Source organism: Stenella coeruleoalba (genome assembly GCF_951394435.1).
Source record: "Stenella coeruleoalba genome assembly, chromosome: 6".
NCBI lineage: Eukaryota > Metazoa > Chordata > Mammalia > Artiodactyla > Delphinidae > Stenella > Stenella coeruleoalba.
In genome coordinates this window covers 73,751,669-73,774,864 of record NC_137151.1, presented here as the reverse complement: position 1 = coordinate 73,774,864, position 23,196 = coordinate 73,751,669, and the positions used below count along the sequence as shown (strand labels likewise).

Below are 23,196 nucleotides of genomic sequence, written 5' to 3'. Positions count from 1 at the left end.
CATAGATTTCTCATAAATTTGCTTTCTTTTCAGGTCCACCTGGCCCCCCTGGAAAACCAGAGGTGTCCAATGTCACTAAAAACACTGCCACTGTCAGTTGGAAAAGACCAGTTGATGATGGTGGCAGTGAGATCACAGGGTATCATGTAGAAAGGAGAGAGAAGAAAGGCTTGCGATGGGTGAGAGCAACAAAGACTCCAGTTTCCGATCTCAGATACAAAGTAACAGGACTGCAAGAAGGAAACACCTACGAATTCCGTGTCAGTGCAGAGAACAAAGCAGGAATTGGTCCACCTAGTGATACTTCAAATCCTGTTCTAATGAAAGATGTAGCATGTTAGTATTTATCTTTTTCAATACAGCTCATTTGGGAGTGCCAGTATTTTATATAATTTATACAAAAGCCAAACCCTTAACACTTTTGTGCCTTTGTCTCCTTTTCAGATCCCCCAGGACCACCCTCAAATGCACGTGTCACTGATACCACCAAGAAATCTGCTTCTTTGGCATGGGGCAAGCCTCATTATGATGGTGGGCTTGAAATCACTGGCTATGTCGTAGAGCATCAAAAAGTAGGAGATGATGCCTGGATAAAGGATACGACAGGAACCACCCTCAGAATCACCGAGTTTGTCGTCCCTGATCTTCAGACTAAAGAAAAATACAATTTTAGAATCAGTGCCATCAATGATGCAGGTGTTGGGGAGCCAGCAGTGATTTCAAATGTTGAAATTGTAGAACGGGAGATGGCTCCTGATTTCGAACTAGACGCTGAGCTTCGAAGAACCCTTGTTGTGAGAGCAGGACTCAGTATTAGAATATTTGTGCCCATTAAAGGTCGTCCTGCTCCCGAAGTGACATGGACCAAAGATGATATCAACCTTAAAAACCGAGCTAACATTGAAAGCACAGAGTCGTTCACGCTCCTGATCATCCCAGAATGTAACAGATATGACACCGGTAAATTTGTGATGACCATTGAAAACCCCGCTGGGAAGAAAAGTGGTTTCGTTAACGTCAGAGTCTTGGATACACCAGGACCTGTCCTTAACCTGAGGCCTACTGACATCACAAAGGAGAGTGTCACCCTGCACTGGGACCTCCCACTGATAGATGGGGGCTCACATATAACAAACTACATCGTGGAGAAACGAGAAGCAACACGGAAATCCTACTCCACGGTCACCACTAAGTGCCATAAATGCACATACAAAGTTACTGACTTGTCTGAAGGACATGAATACTTCTTCAGAGTGATGGCAGAAAATGAGTACGGAATTGGTGAGCCGACAGAAACAACAGAGCCTGTAAAAGCCTCCGAAGTACCATCACCACCAGACAGTCTTAACATTATGGACACAACTAAGAGCACAGTCAGCCTGGCGTGGCCTAGACCCAAGCACGATGGTGGCAGTAAGATCACTGGCTATGTGATTGAAGCCCAAAGAAAAGGCTCTGACCAGTGGACCCACATCACAACCGTGAAGGGGTTAGAATGTGTTGTGAAGAATCTAACTGAAGGGGAAGAATATACCTTCCAAGTGATGGCAGTGAACAGTGCAGGGAGAAGTGCCCCTAGAGAAAGCCGACCCGTCGTTGTCAAGGAGCAGACAATGCTTCCAGAATTGGATCTCCATGGCATTTACCAAAAATTAGTCATTGCTAAAGCTGGTGACAACATCAAAGTTGAAATTCCAGTGCTAGGTCGACCAAAGCCCACAGTTACATGGAAGAAAGGAGACCAGGTTCTTAAACAGACCCAGAGAGTTAATTCTGAAAACACAGCAACTTCAACCATCTTAAATATCAATGAGTGTGTAAGAAGCGATAGTGGGCCCTACCCATTAACAGCAAAGAACATTGTGGGAGAGGTTGGTGATGTCATCACCATTCAAGTCCATGATATCCCAGGGCCACCTACTGGACCAATCAAATTTGATGAAGTTTCGTCTGATTTTGTCACCTTCTCTTGGGACCCACCTGAGAATGATGGAGGTGTACCCATAAGCAACTATGTAGTAGAAATGCGACAGACTGACAGTACCACATGGGTTGAGTTAGCAGCCACCGTTATACGCACCACCTACAAAGCCACTCACCTTACTACCGGAGTGGACTATCAATTCCGGGTAAAAGCTCAAAACAGATACGGAGTTGGACCAGGCATCACATCAGCATCTGTAGTTGCCAACTATCCATTTAAGGTTCCTGGGCCTCCTGGTACCCCTCAGGTCATGGCAGTTACCAAGGATTCAATAACAATCAGCTGGCATGAGCCTCTTTCTGATGGTGGAAGCCCCATTTTAGGATACCACATTGAAAGAAAAGAACGAAATAGTATTCTCTGGCAGACTGTGAGCAAAGCATTAGTACCAGGCAACATTTTCAAATCAAGTGGACTTGCAGATGGTATTGCTTATGAATTCCGAGTGATCGCAGAAAACATGGCTGGCAAAAGCAAGCCGAGCAAGCCATCTGAACCTATGTCAGCTTTGGATCCCATTGACCAACCTGGGAAACCGGTTCCTCTAAATATTACTAGACACACAGTGACCCTTAAATGGGCTAAGCCTGAATATACTGGAGGCTTTAAAATTACCAGTTATATAGTTGAAAAGAGAGATTTTCCTAATGGACGGTGGCTGAAAGCCAACTTCAGCAACATTTTGGAGAATGAATTTACAGTCAGCGGACTAACAGAAGATGCCGCATACGAATTCCGTGTGATTGCCAAAAATGCTGCTGGTGCTATTAGCCCACCGTCTGAGCCATCAGATGCTATCACATGCAGGGACGACATTGAAGCACCAAGGATAATGGTGGACATCAAATTTAAGGACACAGTTATAATAAAAGCAGGTGAAGCATTCAAGCTGGAAGCTGATGTTTCAGGTCGCCCACCTCCAACAATGGAATGGACCAAAGATGGAAAGGAGCTTGAAAACACAGCAAAATTAGAAATTAAAATGGCAGATTTCTCTACTAATCTGGTAAACAAGGATTCACTAAGACGGGATGGCGGTGCCTATACCCTTACAGCAACCAATCCTGGTGGTTTTGCTAAACATATTTTCAATGTCAAAGTTCTTGACAGACCAGGCCCACCTGAAGGACCTTTAGCTGTATCTGAAGTGACATCAGAAAAATGTATATTGTCATGGTTGCCTCCACTGGACGATGGAGGTGCCAAAATTGACAATTATGTAGTTCAGAAACGTGAAACCAGCAGGCTGGCATGGACAAATGTAGCTTCAGAAGTCCAAGTAACAAGACTAAAGGTCACTAAACTTTTAAAAGGCAATGAATACATATTCCGTGTGATGGCTGTAAATAAATATGGAGTTGGAGAGCCACTGGAATCAGAGCCTGTGCTTGCACTAGATCCTTATGGACCACCTGATCCACCCCAAAATCCTGAAGTTACAACTATTACTAAAGATTCCATGGTTGTCTGCTGGGGACATCCTGACTCTGATGGCGGCAGCGAAATCATCAATTATATTGTGGAACGGCGTGATAAAGCTGGCCAACGCTGGGTGAAATGCAACAAAAAGACTCTCACTGATTTAAGATATAAAGTGTCTGGACTGACAGAAGGACATGAATATGAGTTCCGGATTATGGCTGAGAATGCTGCTGGAATCAGCGCACCGAGTGCTACCAGTCCATTTTATAAAGCCTGTGATGCTGTGTTTAAACCTGGCCCGCCAGGTAACCCACGTGTTCTAGATACAAGCAGATCATCCATTTCAATTGCTTGGAACAAACCTATCTATGATGGTGGTTCTGAAATCACTGGGTATATGGTTGAGATCGCCCTGCCAGAAGAAGATGAATGGCGTATTGTCACTCCACCAGCCGGGCTCAAGGCAACCTCTTACACTATCACCAACCTCACAGAGAACCAGGAATATAAAATCCACATCTATGCCATGAATTCTGAAGGCATTGGGGAACCTGCACTTGTTCCTGGCACTCCAAAGGCTGAAGACAGGATGCTGCCTCCAGAGATTGAACTGGACGCTGAACTGCGCAAAGTTGTTACCATAAGAGCTTGTTGTACCCTGAGACTTTTTGTTCCAATCAAAGGAAGGCCAGTACCTGAGGTGAAGTGGACCCGGGAACACGGAGAATCTTTAGATAAAGCTAGCATTGAGTCCACAAGCTCTTATACCCTGCTTACCGTTGGAAACGTAAACAGATTCGACAGTGGCAAATACATACTAACTATAGAAAACAGCTCAGGCAGCAAGTCTGCATTTGTCAGTGTCAGAGTACTGGATACACCAGGCCCTCCACAGGATCTGAAGGTAAAGGAGGTCACTAAGACATCTGTCACACTGACATGGGAGCCTCCTCTTCTTGACGGAGGTTCAAAAATAAGTAACTACATTGTTGAAAAGCGGGAATCAACAAGGAAAGCATATTCAACTGTTGCAACAAATTGCCACAAGACTTCCTGGAAGGTAGACCAGCTTCAAGAAGGCTGTAATTACTACTTCAGGGTTCTCGCTGAAAATGAATATGGCATCGGGCTCCCTGCTGAAACCGCAGAATCTGTGAAAGCATCAGAACGACCTCTTCCTCCAGGAAAAATAACTTTGGTGGATGTCACAAGAAATAGCGTGTCACTCTCTTGGGAGAAACCTGAGCATGATGGAGGCAGCCGAATTCTAGGCTACATTGTAGAGATGCAGAGCAAAGGCAGTGACAAATGGACCACATGTGCCACAGTCAAAGTCACCGAAGCCACTATTACTGGATTAATTCAGGGTGAAGAATACTCTTTCCGTGTTTCCGCTCAGAATGAGAAGGGCATCAGTGATCCGAGACAACTGAGTGTGCCAGTAGTTGCCAAGGATCTTGTCATTCCACCAGCCTTCAAACTCCTGTTCAATACTTTCACTGTACTGGCAGGTGAAGATCTGAAAGTCGATGTTCCATTCATTGGACGCCCTACGCCAACTACAACCTGGCATAAAGATGATGTACCACTGAAGCAGACAACCAGAGTAAATGCTGAGAGCACAGAAAATAACTCACTACTGACGATAAAGGAAGCCTGCCGAGAAGATGTTGGACATTACGTAGTTAAACTGACTAACTCAGCTGGTGAAGCTACTGAAACCCTTAATGTTATTGTCCTTGACAAACCAGGGCCTCCAACGGGACCAGTTAAAATGGATGAAGTGACAGCTGACAGTATCACTTTCTCCTGGGGCCCACCTAAGTATGATGGTGGAAGCTCTATCAATAATTACATCGTAGAAAAACGGGACACTTCCACAACCACCTGGCAAATTCTGTCAGCTACTGTTGCAAGGACAACAATAAAAGCTTGCAGGTTAAAGACTGGATGTGAATATCAGTTTAGGATTGCAGCTGAAAACAGATATGGAAAGAGTACCTACCTCAATTCAGAGCCTACTGTAGCCCAGTATCCATTCAAAGTTCCTGGTCCTCCTGGCACACCGTTTGTAACGCTCTCCTCCAAGGACTGTATGGAAGTACAATGGAACGAGCCAGTCAGTGATGGAGGTAGCAAAGTCATTGGCTATCATCTAGAACGCAAGGAGAGAAATAGCATCCTCTGGGTTAAGTTGAATAAGACACCCATTCCTCAAACCAAGTTTAAAACAACTGGCCTCGACGAAGGCATTGAATATGAATTTAGAGTCTCCGCACAGAACATTGTGGGCATCGGCAAGCCAAGTAAAGTGTCAGAAAGCTACGTAGCCCGTGATCCATGTGACCCACCAGGAAGGCCAGAGCCAATCATTGTCACAAGGAATTCTGTGACTCTTCAGTGGAAGAAACCCACATATGATGGTGGAAGCAAGGTCACTGGTTATATTGTTGAGAAGAAAGAACTGCCCGAGGGCCGCTGGATGAAAGCCAGTTTTACAAATGTCATTGATACTCAGTTTGAAGTAACTGGCCTAGCTGAAGATCACAGATATGAGTTCCGGGTTATAGCTCGAAATGCTGCAGGAGTGTTTAGCGAGCCTTCAGAAAGCACAGGAGCAATAACAGCAAGAGATGAGGTAGAACCACCACGAATTCGTATGGATCCAAAATACAAAGACACAATTGTGGTTCACGCTGGTGAGTTATTCAACATTGACGCAGATATTTATGGCAAACCAGTACCAACCACTCAGTGGATAAAAGGTGATCAGGAGCTTTCAAATACAGCTCGATTAGAAATAAAGAGCACTGATTTTGCCACCAGTCTCAATGTAAAGGATGCAATACGTGTTGACAGTGGAAATTACATACTGAAAGCCAAAAATGTTGCAGGAGAGGTATCAGTCACTGTAAATGTCAAAGTTCTTGACAGACCAGGGCCACCTGAAGGACCTATTGTTATATCAGGAGTTACAGCAGAAAAATGCACACTCGCTTGGAAACCCCCACTACAAGATGGTGGGAGTGATATCATAAATTATATTGTGGAAAAGAGAGAAACCAGCCGCTTGGTTTGGACTGTGGTTGATGCCAACGTGCAAACTCTCAGCTGCAAGCTTACTAAGCTTCTTGAAGGCAATGAATATATCTTCCGTATAATGGCTGTCAACAGATATGGGGTTGGCGAACCTCTTGAATCTGAGCCAGTAATTGCCAAGAATCCATTTGTAGTGCCAGATGCACCAAAAGCTCCAGAAATCACAGCGGTGGCCAAGGACTCAATGGTTGTTGTATGGGAAAGGCCAGCATCTGATGGTGGCAGTGAAATTCTTGGATATGTTCTTGAAAAACGGGATAAAGAGGGCATCAGATGGACAAGATGCCATAAACGTCTGATTGGCGAACTGCGCTTGAGAGTAACTGGACTCTTAGAAAATCACAATTATGAATTCAGAGTCTCAGCTGAGAATGCTGCTGGACTCAGTGAGCCAAGCCCACCTTCTGCTTACCAAAAGGCTTGTGATCCTATTTATAAACCAGGACCTCCAAACAATCCCAAAGTCATTGATACTACCAGATCTTCCGTCTTCCTTTCTTGGGGCAAACCAATATACGATGGTGGCTGTGAAATCCAAGGATACATTGTTGAAAAATGTGACGTGAGTGTTGGTGAATGGACAATGTGCACTCCACCGACTGGAATCAATAAAACAAATATAGAAGTCGAGAAGCTGTTGGAAAAGCATGAGTACAACTTCCGTATCTGTGCTGTTAACAAAGCTGGAGTTGGAGAACATGCGGACGTCCCTGGACCTATTATAGTTGAAGAAAAATTGGAAGCACCAGACATTGATCTTGACCTAGAACTGAGGAAAATTATAAATATAAGGGCAGGCGGCTCCTTAAGGTTATTTGTTCCTATTAGAGGTCGTCCTACACCAGAAGTTAAATGGGGAAAGGCGGATGGTGAAATCCGAGACGCAGCTATAATCGACAGCACTAGCAGCTTCACCTCTCTTGTTCTTGACAATGTCAACCGATATGATAGTGGAAAATATACTCTCACGTTAGATAACAGCAGTGGGACAAAGACTGCCTTTGTTACTGTGAGAGTCCTGGACACACCAAGTCCACCTGTTAATCTGAAAGTCACAGAAATCACCAAAGACTCAGTATCAATTACATGGGAACCTCCTTTGTTGGATGGGGGATCCAAAATTAAAAATTACATTGTTGAGAAACGTGAAGCCACAAGGAAATCATACGCTGCAGTTGTCACAAATTGCCACAAGAGTTCTTGGAAAATCGATCAACTCCAAGAAGGTTGCAGTTACTACTTTAGAGTCACAGCTGAGAACGAGTATGGTATTGGCCTTCCCGCCCATACTGATGATCCAATTAAGGTTGCAGAAGTCCCACAACCTCCAGGAAAAATAACCGTGGATGATGTCACCAGAAACAGTGTCTCTTTGAGCTGGACAAAGCCTGAACATGATGGCGGCAGTAAAATCATTCAGTATATTGTGGAAATGCAAGCTAAACACCATGAGAAATGGTCAGAGTGTGCTCGAGTCAAGTCCCTTGAAGCCGTAATTACCAACCTAACTCAGGGAGAAGAATACCTTTTTAGAGTTGTGGCTGTAAATGAAAAGGGAAGAAGTGATCCTAGGTCTCTTGCAGTTCCAATAGTTGCCAAAGATCTGGTCATTGAGCCAGATGTAAGACCTGCATTTAACAATTACAGTGTACAGGTTGGCCAAGATTTGAAAATAGAAGTGCCAATTTCTGGACGTCCTAAGCCAACCATTACCTGGACTAAAGACGGTCTTCCACTGAAGCAGACTACAAGAATCAATGTTACTGATTCACTTGACCTCACCATACTCAGTATTAAAGAAACTCATAAGGATGACAGTGGACATTATGGAATCACAGTTGCTAATGTTGTTGGTCAGAAGACAGTATCCATCGAAATTATAACCCTAGATAAGCCTGATCCTCCAAAAGGACCTGTTAAATTTGATGAAGTCAGTGCTGAAAGTATTACCTTATCTTGGGAACCTCCACTGTATACAGGGGGCTGCCAGATCACTAACTACATAGTTCAGAAAAGAGATACAACCACCACAGTATGGGATGTTGTTTCTGCTACTGTTGCCAGAACTACACTCAAAGTGACCAAACTGAAGACTGGTACAGAATACCAATTCAGAATATTCGCTGAAAACAGATATGGACAAAGCTTTGCCTTGGAATCTCAGCCAATTGTAGCTCAATATCCCTACAAAGAACCAGGCCCTCCAGGCACACCATTTGCCACAGCCATTTCCAAAGACTCCATGGTTATACAGTGGCATGAACCAATCAATAACGGAGGAAGCCCAATCATAGGTTACCACCTTGAGAGAAAGGAAAGAAATAGTATTTTGTGGACAAAGGTCAACAAAACTATTATTCATGACACCCAGTTTAAAGCACTCAATCTTGAAGAAGGCATTGGATATGAATTCAGAGTTTATGCTGAAAATATTGTTGGTATAGGCAAAGCAAGCAAGAATTCTGAATGCTATGTAGCCAGAGATCCCTGTGACCCACCGGGAACCCCAGAAGCAATAATAGTTAAAAGACATGAAATCACTTTACAATGGACCAAACCAGCATATGATGGTGGAAGTATGATTACGGGTTACATTGTAGAGAAACGTGATTTGCCTGAGGGTCGCTGGATGAAAGCCAGCTTCACAAACGTCATTGAAACTCAATTTACTGTGTCAGGTCTTACTGAAGATCAAAGATATGAATTCAGAGTCATTGCAAAGAATGCAGCTGGTGTAATAAGCAAACCCTCTGACAGTACTGGACCGATAACTGCCAAGGATGAGGTCGAACTCCCAAGAATTTCAATGGATCCAAAATTCAGAGACACAATTGTGGTAAATGCTGGAGAAACATTCAGGCTTGAAGCTGATGTCCACGGAAAGCCGCTACCTACCATTGAGTGGTTAAGAGGAGATAAGGAAATTGAAGAATCTGCTAGATGTGAAATAAAGAACACAGATTTCAAGGCTTTACTTATTGTAAAGGATGCCATTAGAATCGATGGCGGACAGTATATTTTAAGAGCTTCCAATGTTGCAGGTTCTAAGTCATTCCCAGTGAATGTAAAAGTGTTAGATAGACCAGGACCTCCAGAAGGGCCAGTCCAGGTTACTGGAGTCACCGCTGAAAAATGCACATTAACATGGTCTCCACCACTTCAAGATGGTGGCAGCAACATTTCTCACTATGTTGTTGAAAAGAGAGAAACAAGTCGGCTTGCCTGGACTGTTGTTGCTTCAGAGGTTGTAACCAATTCTCTGAAAGTTACCAAACTCTTAGAAGGGAATGAATATATTTTCCGTATAATGGCTGTCAACAAATACGGTGTTGGAGAGCCTTTGGAATCTGCACCAGTAATCATGAAAAATCCATTTGTGCTTCCTGGACCACCAAAAAGCCTGGAAGTCACGAACATTGCCAAGGACTCCATGACCGTCTGTTGGAGCCGTCCAGATAGTGATGGTGGAAGTGAGATTATTGGCTACATTGTAGAAAAAAGAGACAAAAGTGGCATTAGGTGGATAAAATGTAATAAACGCCGCATTACAGATTTGCGTCTAAGAGTAACAGGATTAACAGAAGACCATGAGTATGAATTCAGAGTCTCTGCAGAAAATGCTGCTGGAGTTGGAGAACCAAGTCCAGCTACAGTTTATTATAAGGCTTGCGATCCTGTGTTCAAACCTGGCCCCCCCATCAATGCACACATTGTAGACACCACTAAAAATTCAATTACACTTGCCTGGGGTAAACCCATCTACGATGGTGGCAGTGAGATCCTGGGATATGTAGTAGAAATCTGTAAAGCAGATGAAGAAGAATGGCAAATAGTTACTCCACAGACTGGCCTGAGAGCCACTCGATTTGAAATTTCAAAACTCACTGAACACCAGGAGTATAAAATACGAGTCTGTGCCCTCAATAAAGTTGGTTTAGGTGAGGCTACATCAGTTCCTGGTACTGTGAAACCAGAAGATAAACTCGAAGCACCTGAACTTGACCTTGACTCTGAATTAAGGAAAGGAATTGTTGTAAGAGCTGGTGGATCTGTCAGAATTCACATTCCATTCAAAGGTTGCCCAACACCTGAGATCACTTGGTCTCGAGAGGAAGGTGAATTCACAGATAAGGTCCAAACTGAAAAAGCAGCGAACTATACCCAACTATCAATAGATAACTGTGATAGAAGCGATGCTGGAAAATATACTCTCAAGCTGGAAAACAGCAGTGGATCTAAATCTGCCTTTGTAACTGTGAAAGTTCTCGACACCCCAGGACCAATACAGAATTTGGCAGTCAAAGAAGTGAGAAAAGATTTTGTCCTTCTGATATGGGAACCACCCATCATCGATGGGGGTGCAAAGGTCAAGAACTATGTTATTGACAAACGTGAGTCAACCAGAAAAGCATATGCTAATGTGAGTAATAAATGCAGCAAAACAAGCATTAAAGTTGAGAATCTTACAGAAGGAGCCATGTACTACTTTAGAGTAATGGCTGAAAATGAATTTGGAGTTGGTGTTCCAGTGGAAACCGCTGATGCTGTGAAAGCAGCTGAACCTCCTTCCCCACCAGGAAAGGTCACACTCACTGACGTGTCCCAGACTAGTGCATCGCTGATGTGGGAGAAACCTGAACATGATGGTGGTAGCAGAATCCTGGGGTATGTTGTTGAAATGCAGCCCAAAGGAACAGAAAAATGGAGTGTTGTGGCTGAATCCAAAGTCTGCAATGCAGTTGTTACTGGTTTGAGTTCTGGACAAGAATATCAGTTCCGTGTCAAGGCTTACAACGAGAAAGGAAAAAGCGATCCAAGAGTGCTTGGTGTTCCTGTCATAGCCAAGGACTTGACTATACAGCCTAGTTTTAAGTTACCATTTAACACATATAGTGTCCAAGCTGGAGAAGGTCTTAAAATCGAAATTCCTGTCATTGGCCGACCGAGACCTGAAATTTCATGGGTCAAAGATGGCGAGCCTCTTAAACAGACAACAAGAGTAAATGTTGAGCAAACAGCTACATCAACTATTTTGCACATTATAGAAAGTAACAAAGACGACTTTGGAAAATACACCATAACAGCAACAAATAGTGCAGGTACAGCAATTGAAAATCTCAGCATTATCATTTTGGAAAAGCCTGGACCTCCAGTTGGACCAGTTCGGTTTGATGAAGTTAGTGCAGACTTTGTGGTCATATCTTGGGAACCTCCAGCCTATACTGGTGGCTGCCAAATAAGCAACTACATTGTAGAGAAGCGAGATACAACTACCACCACTTGGCACATGGTATCAGCAACAGTTGCAAGAACAACAATTAAAGTAACCAAACTGAAAACAGGCACTGAGTACCAGTTTAGAATTTTTGCAGAAAACAGGTATGGAAAAAGTGCCCCCTTGGATTCTAAACCAGTTATTGTACAATATCCATTTAAAGAACCCGGACCACCTGGCACTCCTTTTGTGACATCAGTCTCGAAAGATCAAATGCTTGTGCAGTGGCACGAGCCAGTTAATGATGGAGGCAGCAAAGTTACTGGCTACCATCTTGAACAGAAAGAAAAGAACAGCATTTTATGGGTCAAATTAAATAAGACTCCCATTCAAGACACCAAATTCAAAACAACTGGGCTTGATGAAGGCCTTGAGTATGAGTTCAAAGTTTCTGCTGAAAATATTGTTGGCATCGGCAAGCCGAGCAAAGTGTCGGAATGCTTTGTTGCTCGTGATCCGTGTGACCCACCAGGTCGCCCTGAAGCCATTGTTATTACAAGAAACAGTGTCACACTGAAATGGAAGAAACCTGCCTATGACGGTGGCAGCAAAATAACAGGTTATACTGTAGAAAAGAAAGATCTACCTGACGGCCGTTGGATGAAAGCCAGCTTTACTAATGTATTAGAAACTGAATATACAGTGAGTGGACTTGTAGAAGACCAAAGATATGAATTCAGAGTAATTGCAAGAAACGCAGCTGGCAACTTTAGTGAACCGTCTGAAAGCACTGGCGCCATTACTGCAAGAGATGAAATCGATGCACCAAATGCCTCACTGGATCCCAGATATAAAGATGTCATCGTTGTTCACGCAGGAGAGACTTTTGTCCTTGAAGCTGATATCCGTGGCAAACCTATACCTGACATTGTTTGGTCAAAAGATGGAAAAGAGCTTGAAGAAACAGCTGCCAGGATGGAAATTAAGTCTACTATTCAGAAAACAACTCTTCTTGTCAAAGACTGTATACGTAGTGACGGAGGACAATATATCCTGCAACTCAGCAACGTGGGTGGAACAAAGTCTATACCAATCACTGTAAAGGTACTTGACAGGCCAGGGCCTCCTGAAGGGCCTCTGAAAGTTTCTGGAGTGACTGCTGAAAAATGTTACCTGGCATGGAACCCACCTTTACAAGATGGTGGTGCTAATATCTCACATTACATCATTGAAAAGAGAGAGACAAGCAGACTCTCCTGGACCCAGGTTTCAACTGAGGTACAGGCCCTTAACTACAAAGTCACTAAACTTCTTCCTGGTAATGAGTACATCTTCCGTGTCATGGCTGTGAATAAATATGGAATTGGAGAGCCTCTGGAATCTGAGCCTGTTGTAGCCCGTAATCCTTATAAACCACCAGGTCCTCCTTCCCCACCTGAAGCCTCAGCAATCACCAAAGAGTCTGTGGTCGTAACGTGGGCACGCCCAGTGGATGATGGAGGTGCTGAAATCGAGGGATACGTTCTTGAAAAACGAGATAAGGCAGGCATCAGGTGGACCAAGTGCAACAAGAAAACACTCACAGATCTTCGATTCAGGGTAACTGGCCTTACTGAAGGGCATTCCTATGAATTCCGAGTTGCTGCTGAAAATGCAGCTGGTGTGGGTGAACCTAGTGAGCCATCTGTTTTCTATCGTGCATGTGATGCTCTGTATCCACCAGGACCACCAAGTAATCTAAAAGTGGCAGACACTTCCAGATCGTCTGTCTCCCTGGTGTGGAATAAGCCAATTTATGATGGCGGCGCTCCTGTTAAGGGCTATGTTGTTGAAGTCAAAGAAGCCGCTGCTGCCGAATGGACAACGTGCAGTCCACCAACAGGATTACAAGGAAAGCAGTTCACCGTGACCAAGCTTAAAGAAAATACTGAATATAACTTCCGTATTTGTGCCATCAATTCTGAAGGCGTAGGTGAACCTGCAACTATACCTGGTTCAGTTGTTGCTAAAGAGAGGCAAGAGCCACCAGAAATAGAACTGGATGCTGATCTCCGAAAAGTGGTCATTCTGCGTGCGAGTGCTACTTTACGCTTATTTGTCACTATCAAAGGTCGACCGGAACCTGAAGTTAAATGGGAAAAGGCAGAAGGCATTCTCACTGACCGGGCCCAGATTGAGGTGACCAGCTCATATACAATGTTGGTAATTGATAACGTTACCAGATTTGACAGTGGTCGGTATAATCTGACACTAGAAAATAACAGTGGCTCTAAAACTGCTTTTGTTAACGTCAGAGTTCTCGACTCACCAAGTGCCCCTGTGAATTTGACCGTAAGAGAAGTGAAGAAAGATTCAGTGACACTGGCTTGGGAACCACCGCTTATTGATGGCGGAGCTAAGATTACGAACTACATCGTCGAAAAACGAGAAACTACAAGAAAAGTGTATGCTACTGTTACAAACAATTGCACGAAGAACACTTTTAAGATTGAAAACCTGCAAGAAGGATGTTCTTACTACTTCCAAGTCTTGGCTTCCAATGAATATGGGATTGGTTTGCCAGCTCAAACAACTGAACCTGTTAAAGTTTCTGAAACACCCCTCCCACCTGGAAGAGTAACTCTTGTTGATGTGACCCGTAACACAGCTACAATTAAGTGGGAGAAACCAGAAAGTGATGGTGGCAGCAAAATTACCGGTTATGTAGTTGAAATGCAGACCAAAGGGAGTGAAAAATGGAGCATGTGCACACAAGTTAAGACTCTAGAGGCAACTATATCTGGCCTAACTGCTGGAGAGGAGTATATCTTCAGGGTAGCTGCACTTAATGAAAAAGGAAAAAGTGATCCAAGACAACTTGGAGTGCCAGTAATTGCAAGAGATATTGAAATAAAGCCTTCAGTTGAGCTTCCTTTCAATACTTTCAATGTAAAGGCTACAGACCAACTGAAGATTGATGTTCCATTTAAAGGAAGACCTCAAGCTACTGTAAGCTGGAAAAAAGATGGTCAGACTCTTAAAGAGACAACTAGAGTAAATGTTTCTTCTTCAAAGACTGTAACATCACTAACAATTAAGGAAGCTTCAAGGGAAGATGTTGGAACTTATGAATTATGTGTTTCAAACAGTGCTGGATCCATAACAGTTCCTATTACTATAATTGTGCTTGACAAACCAGGACCTCCCGGACCTATACATATTGATGAGGTTAGTTGTGACAATATAACCATTTCCTGGAATCCTCCAGAATATGATGGCGGCTGCCAGATTAGCAATTACATCGTTGAAAAGAGAGAAACCTCTTCTACAACATGGCACGTAGTTTCACAGGCAGTTGCAAGAACATCCATTAAAATAGTTCGTCTAGTAACAGGAAGTGAGTATCAGTTCCGTGTTTGTGCAGAAAACCGCTACGGAAAGAGCTCCTACAGTGCATCTTCAGCTGTAGTTGCAGAGTATCCATTCAGCCCCCCAGGTCCTCCTGGTACTCCTAAAGTTGTGCATGCCACAAAATCCACCATGTTGGTAACCTGGCAAGTGCCAGTTAATGATGGAGGAAGTCAAGTACTTGGCTATCACCTTGAGTATAAAGAAAGAAGCAGCGTTCTTTGGTCAAAAGTAAATAAGAGCCTCATCACTGCTACTCAAAGGAAAGTCTCCGGCCTTGATGAAGGACTGATGTATGAGTATCGTGTATATGCTGAGACTATTGCTGGAATTGGTAAATGCAGTAAGTCTTGTGAACCAGTCCCTGCAAGAGACCCTTGTGACCCTCCTGGACAACCTGAAGTCACAAATATCACAAGGAAATCAGTGTCACTTAAATGGTCTAAGCCACATTATGATGGTGGAGCTAAGATAACCGGATACATTGTTGAACGTAGAGAACTACCAGATGGCCGGTGGCTGAAGTGCAACTTTACTAATGTACAAGAAACATACTTTGAAGTAACCGAACTTACTGAAGACCAGCGTTATGAATTCCGGGTTTTCGCAAGGAATGCTGCTGACTCAACTAGTGAGCCATCTGAATCCACTGGACCTATCACAGTTAAAGACGATGTTGAGGCTCCAAGAATTATGATGGATGTCAAGTTCCGAGATGTCATTGTTGTCAAAGCTGGAGAGGTCCTTAAGATAAATGCAGACATTGCAGGGCGACCTCTGCCAGTAATTTCCTGGGCCAAGGATGGTGTAGAAATTGAAGAGAGAGCAAGAACAGAAATTGTCTCAACAGACTACAATACTTTGCTAACAGTGAAAGACTGTGTCCGACGAGACTCTGGGCAGTATGTGCTAACACTGAAGAATGTTGCTGGCACTCGGTCTTTTGCAGTTAATTGCAAGGTACTTGATAAGCCTGGCCCACCAGCAGGACCACTTGAAATAACTGGCCTCACTGCTGAGAAATGCTCTGTTTCTTGGGGACCACCCCAAGAAGATGGTGGCGCAGCTATCGACTATTACATTGTAGAAAAACGCGAGACAAGTCGCCTTGCTTGGACAATATGTGAAGGAGAGTTAAGGACAACATCCTGTAAAGTGACCAAGTTGCTCAAGGGCAATGAATACATCTTTAGAGTAACCGGTGTTAATAAATATGGTGTTGGCGAGCCCCTGGAGAGTATGGCTGTAAAGGCACTAGATCCATTTACGGTTCCAAGTCCACCCACATCTTTGGAAATTACATCTGTGACCAAAGAGTTCATGACACTTTGCTGGGCAAGACCAGAGAGTGATGGAGGCAGTGAAATCTCTGGATACATAATTGAAAGGCGAGAGAAAAACAGCCTACGATGGGTGCGTGTAAACAAAAAACCGGTTTATGATCTGAGAGTGAAATCAACAGGACTTCGGGAAGGATGTGAATATGAGTATCGGGTATATGCAGAAAATGCTGCAGGCCTGAGCCTTCCAAGTGAAACCTCTCCCTTAATTCAGGCAGCAGATCCCGTGTTCTTACCATCTCCTCCATCCAAACCCAGTATCATGGACTCAGGCAAGACCAATATAACTATTGGCTGGGTTAAGCCCTTATTTGATGGTGGGTCCCCAGTAACTGGATACACTGTAGAATTTAAAAAATCTGATGAAACTGACTGGAAAACTGCCATTCAGAACTTAAGGGGCACAGAATACACAATAAGTGGACTAACCACAGGAGCCGAATACATTTTCAGAATAAGATCTATCAATAAGGTCGGTGCTAGTGATCCCAGTGATAGCTCCGATCCCCAGATAGCAAAGGAAAGAGAAGAAGAACCTGTATTTGATCTTGACAGTGAAATGAAGAAGACCTTGATCGTCAAGGCCGGTGCCTCCTTTACCATGACTGTGCCTTTCCGAGGAAGACCAGTACCCAGTGTCTCCTGGAGCAAACCAGACACTGACCTCCGCACTAGAGCTTATATTGATTCCACAGACTCTCATACATCACTGACTATTGAAAATGCCAATAGAAATGATTCTGGAAAATACACATTAACAATTCAGAATATTTTGAATGCTGCTTCACTGACCTTAGTTGTCAAAGTTTTAGATTCTCCTGGTCCTCCAGCCAATATTACTGTACATGATGTCACCAGGGAGTCTGCAGTGTTATCCTGGGATGTTCCTGAAAATGATGGTGGAGCACTAGTGAAGAATTACTACATAGAAAAACGGGAGGCCAGTAAGAAAGCATGGGTCTCAGTGACCAGCAACTGTAACCGCCTCTCCTACAAAATTACCAACTTACAAGAAGGGGAGATTTACTACTTCAGAGTCTCCGGAGAAAATGAGTTTGGTGTTGGTGTACCAGCTGAAACGAAGGAAGGAGTAAAAATAACAGGTATGTTTTAAGAACAAAGAAAACCTACATATCCATATTCATTTTCCTAGACTAGTGTGAATCATTTTAATTACTGTTTAATCTTAAATGCTTTTGGTTCACACCTCGAACAATTCATACTATAGCACAAAATGAAATCTTACTACTAGAGAAAGTTCTTCATTGATTAAAAAAAGAAATTTACATAGCTGGAGTTGGATAATGTATTCTGAATTTAAGTATAATTGAATTTGACTGCATATATATATATATATATAAACATATATAGTGTGTGTGCAGAAATTGTATGATAGTGTTTCTTACAAGATTGTTCATCTCATTCCTCGTTTTTACACCCATGATAAATTTGGGATAAATTTAATCATTTTATTTGGTCATTTGACACTTACTTGGTTTGAATGCTATGACATAAAATGACAAAGCCTGGGAAAGTTTTGCTTGGCTCAGAAGCCAAACTGATCATATAAAAAGTAAGAAAGACTCAAATAAAAGTAACTCTGTGGCCTTCATTTAAAAATCTTTCTTTTCACAATGCAGGAAGAACACATGTGGGGAAAAAATGTTGTAATAACTTCTCTTTCTTCTGATGTTTTACTTTCTTAGAAAAACCAAGCCCACCCGAAAAACTTGGAGTAACAAGTGTATCCAAAGATAGTGTTTCCCTGGCCTGGTTGAAGCCAGAACATGATGGTGGAAGCAGAATTGTACATTATGTCATTGAAGCACTAGAAAAAGGACAGAAAAATTGGGTGAGATGTGCAGTGGTAAAGTCAACCCATCATGTCATTTCTGGTCTGAGGGAGAATTCTGAATACTTTTTCCGGGTGTTTGCTGAAAATCAAGCTGGTCTGAGTGACCCAAGAGAGCTTCTGCTTCCTGTCCTTGTAAAGGAGAAGCTAGGTATGTCTAATTTTATGCAGAAGCAAAATTTGAAATTACTTGCATTGACTTAAGTTAATTTGCAATAAAACGTTTTTCACCTTCACCTTCCATACTCTTATTTTTCAGAACCACCTGAAATTGACATGAAGAACTTCCCAAGTCATACCGTCTATGTTAGATCTGGTTCAAACCTTAAAGTTGATATTCCAATTTCTGGAAAACCACTGCCCAAAGTGACCTTATCAAGAGATGGCGTCCCGCTGAAAGCAACCATGAGATTTAACACTGAAATTACTGCTGAGAACCTGACCATCAATCTCAAAGAAAGCATTGCTGCTGATGCTGGAAGATATGAGATCACTGCTGCCAACTCCAGTGGAACAACCAAAGCTTTCATTAACATCATCATACTGGACAGGCCTGGTCCCGCAACTGGCCCTGTTGTGATTAGTGATGTAACTGAACAGAGCGTGACTCTCAAATGGGAGCCACCTAAGTATGATGGTGGAAGTCAGGTTACCAATTACATTGTACTCAAGAGAGAGACAAGTACTGCAGTATGGACTGAAGTGTCTGCGACAGTTGCAAGAACCATGATTAAGGTCATGAAGCTGACCACAGGAGAAGAATACCAATTCCGCATCAAGGCAGAAAACCGCTTTGGCATCAGTGATCACATAGATTCGGCTTGTGTGGTTGTCAAACTACCATACAGTAAGTTGTCAAACTTTTCAAAGATCCCAGGTTTCCATATACATAAATGTTTTAAATATCTGTATTAACCTGTGGGATTTCTCTCTTTTGTAGCAACACCTGGACCGCCATCTACACCATGGGTCACTAAAGTCACTCGAGAAAGTATCACCGTGGGCTGGCATGAACCAGTGTCCAATGGAGGCAGTGCAGTTATAGGCTATCACCTGGAAATGAAAGACAGAAACACTATCTTATGGCAGAGAGCCAACAAAATGGTCATCCGCACCACTCACTTCACAGTCACAACCATCAGTGCTGGACTCGTCTATGAATTCAGGGTGTATGCAGAAAATGCTGCTGGTATTGGAAAACCCAGCCATCCTTCAGAACCAGTCCTAGCCATTGATGCCTGCGGTATGTATTTGTCATTAGAAGGACAGTTCTCACTACTTAAAAATGCAAACCTTCTTTCTGCAAAGCAAAATAATGTTGAAATAAGTGCCACTAATCCGCTTCCTGTCATTACCACAGAACCCCCAAGAAATGTCCGTATCACTGATGTTTCAAAGAACTCTGTCAACCTTTCATGGCAACAACCAGCTTATGATGGAGGAAGCAAGATTACAGGCTACATTGTTGAGAGACGAGACCTTCCAGATGGCAGATGGGCCAAGGCCAGCTTCACCAACGTTACCGAGACTCAACTCACTGTCTCTGGCTTGACTCAGAATTCCCAGTATGAATTCCGTGTCTTTGCTAGAAATGCTATCGGTTCCATCAGCAATCCGTCCGAGGTTGCAGGCCCCATTACATGCATCGATTCTTATGGTAAGCATTTTTAGCAGTTTGAATCCCGACAGCAATTTAACTCAGTATTTTGTCTTACTTTTGTGGTCCTAATCTGTGGGTAACTTTTACTACGTACGTTGTTAGATTTTTAGAAGAAATTATGAATTAGCTGTGAGTCGTAGGAAAATTCCATAACCCCTCCAGGCCTCTTGACGTAACTGTAAAACATGAGATTTGGACTACAGGATACCTAAAGGGCCTTCTGACTTCAACCTTTTATGATGCTTTGATTACATGAGTTGGTGTTTTCACTCTTCTATTTAAAATTTTCAGCATCAACAATTAAGACCATGGTTGAATGCCCAGAGAATATTCCTCTGAAATAAGTGAAAGACTAAACAGAGGCATTAATGATGATAATATTAGCAGCAGCTAACATTTACTGGGTACTTTCCATGAATTCTCTCCCCTAGTTCTAACAGCCTTAAGATAAGCCCATTTTACAGAAGAGAAACTGAGGTTTAGAGCACTTATATAACTTCCCCAACATCAAGCAGCTCATTAACAATAGGGTGGGTATTCAAACAGACAGACTCCAGAATTCTCTCTACATGGCTGTCAGTCCAAAATACACATACTTGACCATTCTGGAAAATAAGTGGCACATTCAACTCAACAGTGCTTTGAAAATTAAAATTTCATCAGAGTTAGGTACCCTGCGACACTTTTTCTAAAAGTCCCCATTTTCAAGGATGGTATCTGGGCAAAAGTATCCACTCCCATCCTCATGCTGAGAATCCCAGGGCTTCTCTTTATGAACCAGGCTTTGTAGACACTGAGTCGGTATTTGTGAGACTGTGAAGCAAGCCAAATTAATTCTGTTTCTCAAAAATTTTAAGCAGCCTGGCAGAAAATCAGTCCAGGGAAGTTTACAGCTCTGTGAGTAGATAATTCAGAATTCAAGGGTCTGATGTGAAATGCCCCCACTTGGATACCAGCGAACTGGGAAGGGAAAATAAAAAGAATCAGAGGTAGTCAGAGGAAGGAGAACTAGAATAAAAGAAAACATATAATTCAGCTTCTGCAGTGATGCTCTCACTGCCATATCCCATTGCATCACTGGAATAAAACACCTGATAGATGTTAAAATACATTTCAAAGGCATTTAAGTCCCTGTGCAATTAGTGCAGTGTCACTGGGGTACAGCGCTTACTCACAGTCTTTCTTCCCCATCTGTGATAAAAGAGTGGCTTGTAAAATTAAATGTAAAATGTAAATAGTATTAGAACTACTTCGTGTGTATTATTTAATAAAGGCCAATGAGCTTACTTTGAAGTTGCTGCAATTATTCATTTCATCCTTGTGATTTTCTAAATATTTCTCACCTGTTTTTCTTGAAGGTGGACCCGTAATTGATTTGCCTCTAGAATATACAGAAGTTGTCAAATACAGAGCAGGTACATCTGTGAAGCTCAGAGCTGGCATTTCTGGCAAACCTGAGCCTACCATTGAGTGGTATAAAGATGATAAAGAGTTACAAACCAGTGCACTGGTGTGTGTCGAAAATACCACTGACCTTGCAGCTATACTCATCAAAGATGCAACTCGCCTTAACAGTGGAAGCTATGAATTAAAACTAAGGAATGCCATAGGCTCAGCCTCAGCCACCATCAGAGTGCAGATCCTTGGTAGGTGGTGAATACGGGCCCACATCATATTTTGTTTGCCTAAAACTTAATAATTTTAAATTAGAAGCATTTTAAAATTTACTAATATACCATTTTGTTTTTTCATTCACAGACAAACCAGGACCTCCAGGTGGACCAATTGAATTTAAGACCGTCACTGCTACAAAGATAACTCTTCTCTGGCAGCCTCCAGCGGATGATGGCGGTGCAAAAGTCACTCACTACATCGTGGAAAAGCGTGAGACAAGCCGGGTCGTGTGGTCTATGGTGTCTGAAAATTTGGAAGAGTACATCCTTACGACCACCAAAATTATCAAAGGAAATGAATACATCTTCCGGGTTCGCGCTGTGAACAAATACGGAATTGGTGATGCACTGGAATCTCACCCAGTGGTAGCAAAGAATGCATTTGGTGAGACATGATTTCATTAGAAAACTAAAATCAAATACTTGAAAATTTAAAAATAAATATAAACTGGGAGTTCCCTGGTGGTCCAGTGGTTAGGACTTGGCACTTTCACTGCCGAGGCATGGATTCGATCCCCGGTTGGGGAACTAAGATCCCTCAAGCCATGCAACGCGGCCAATACATACATACATACATACATACATACTATTCTGCTAGCTTATGAATATGTTTTCAGAGCTTGATTGACTTTTATTTTCTTGTTCATCATATTGCTTCTCATTATCATCCTTTTCACCAGGTAGAAAGTATAATAAATGAAACTAATATTCTTAGATAGGATTTGAAGATTAAAAGGTAGAATTTATCAGTAATGTTGATCCTTTGAACTCATTTTCCTCTTCCTTTCTAAACAGTCACACCTGGGCCTCCGAGCGTGCCAGAGGTGACAAAGATAACCAAGAATTCGATGACTGTTGTCTGGAACAGGCCAGTTGCAGATGGTGGTAGTGACATAAGCGGCTATTTCCTTGAGAAACGAGACAAGAAGAGTCTGGGATGGTTTAAAGTCCTAAAGGAGACTATCCGTGACACCAGACAGAAAGTGACAGGACTCATGGAACACAGTGACTATCAATATCGAGTTTGTGCTGTAAATGCTGCTGGACAGGGTCCATTTTCTGAACCATCTGACTTCTACAAAGCTGCTGATCCTATTGGTAAGTGTGGTGTCTTCACCTATGTCTTCTTTCATGTCACCAAACTGTACACGATTACGTAATTACGGTACTGTGATTGGCCATGCCAGATCCTCCAGGCCCACCGGCTAAGATAAGAATTGAAGATTCAACTAAATCATCCATCACTCTTGGCTGGAGTAAACCGGTCTACGATGGGGGCAGTGCTGTTACTGGATATGTTGTTGGCATGAGACAAGGAGAGGAAGAGGAATGGACTGTTGTCTCTACAAAAGGAGAGGTCAGAACTACAGAGTATGTGGTATCTAACCTGAAACCTGGAGTCAATTACTACTTCCAGGTATCCGCTGTAAACTGTGCCGGACAAGGGGAACCTATAGAAATGACTGAACCCGTACAGGCCAAAGATATACTTGGTACGTACCTACTGGTATGATTGTGTTTTTATTTTTTTAATAGAGGAAATCACTCATTTCCTTGCTTTAAA

The 23,196-nt window shown here is 42.8% G+C and overlaps 2 protein-coding genes across 15 annotated transcripts in view; one reads left to right on the top strand and one right to left on the bottom strand.

The window, feature by feature from the left end:
• Positions 1–23,196, bottom strand: part of PLEKHA3 (pleckstrin homology domain containing A3) — a 138,927-nt gene that overhangs the window by 38,753 nt on the left and 76,978 nt on the right. For 13 of the 14 annotated variants that reach the window (XR_013828671.1, XR_013828672.1, XR_013828673.1 and 10 more), the window contains exon 9: positions 5,412–5,561. Coding sequence is in view for 1 of the 14 variants with exons in the window: in XM_079924038.1 (XP_079780164.1) it covers positions 5,548–5,561 (14 nt within the window). In the remaining 13 variants the exon portion in view is untranslated. Of the gene's footprint in view, positions 1–5,411; positions 5,562–23,196 lie in introns of those variants that run through there. The other variant, XM_079924038.1, reaches the window with a different exon arrangement.
• Positions 1–23,196, top strand: part of TTN (titin) — a 283,020-nt gene that overhangs the window by 232,296 nt on the left and 27,528 nt on the right. The window contains exons 263-272 of the mRNA XM_079924045.1: positions 34–336; positions 445–17,550; positions 18,154–18,450; positions 18,559–19,146; positions 19,240–19,542; positions 19,660–19,956; positions 21,318–21,605; positions 21,718–22,017; positions 22,428–22,730; positions 22,820–23,125. Coding sequence (XP_079780171.1) covers positions 34–336; positions 445–17,550; positions 18,154–18,450; positions 18,559–19,146; positions 19,240–19,542; positions 19,660–19,956; positions 21,318–21,605; positions 21,718–22,017; positions 22,428–22,730; positions 22,820–23,125 — 20,091 coding nt within the window. The remainder of the gene's footprint in view (positions 1–33; positions 337–444; positions 17,551–18,153; positions 18,451–18,558; positions 19,147–19,239; positions 19,543–19,659; positions 19,957–21,317; positions 21,606–21,717; positions 22,018–22,427; positions 22,731–22,819; positions 23,126–23,196) is intronic.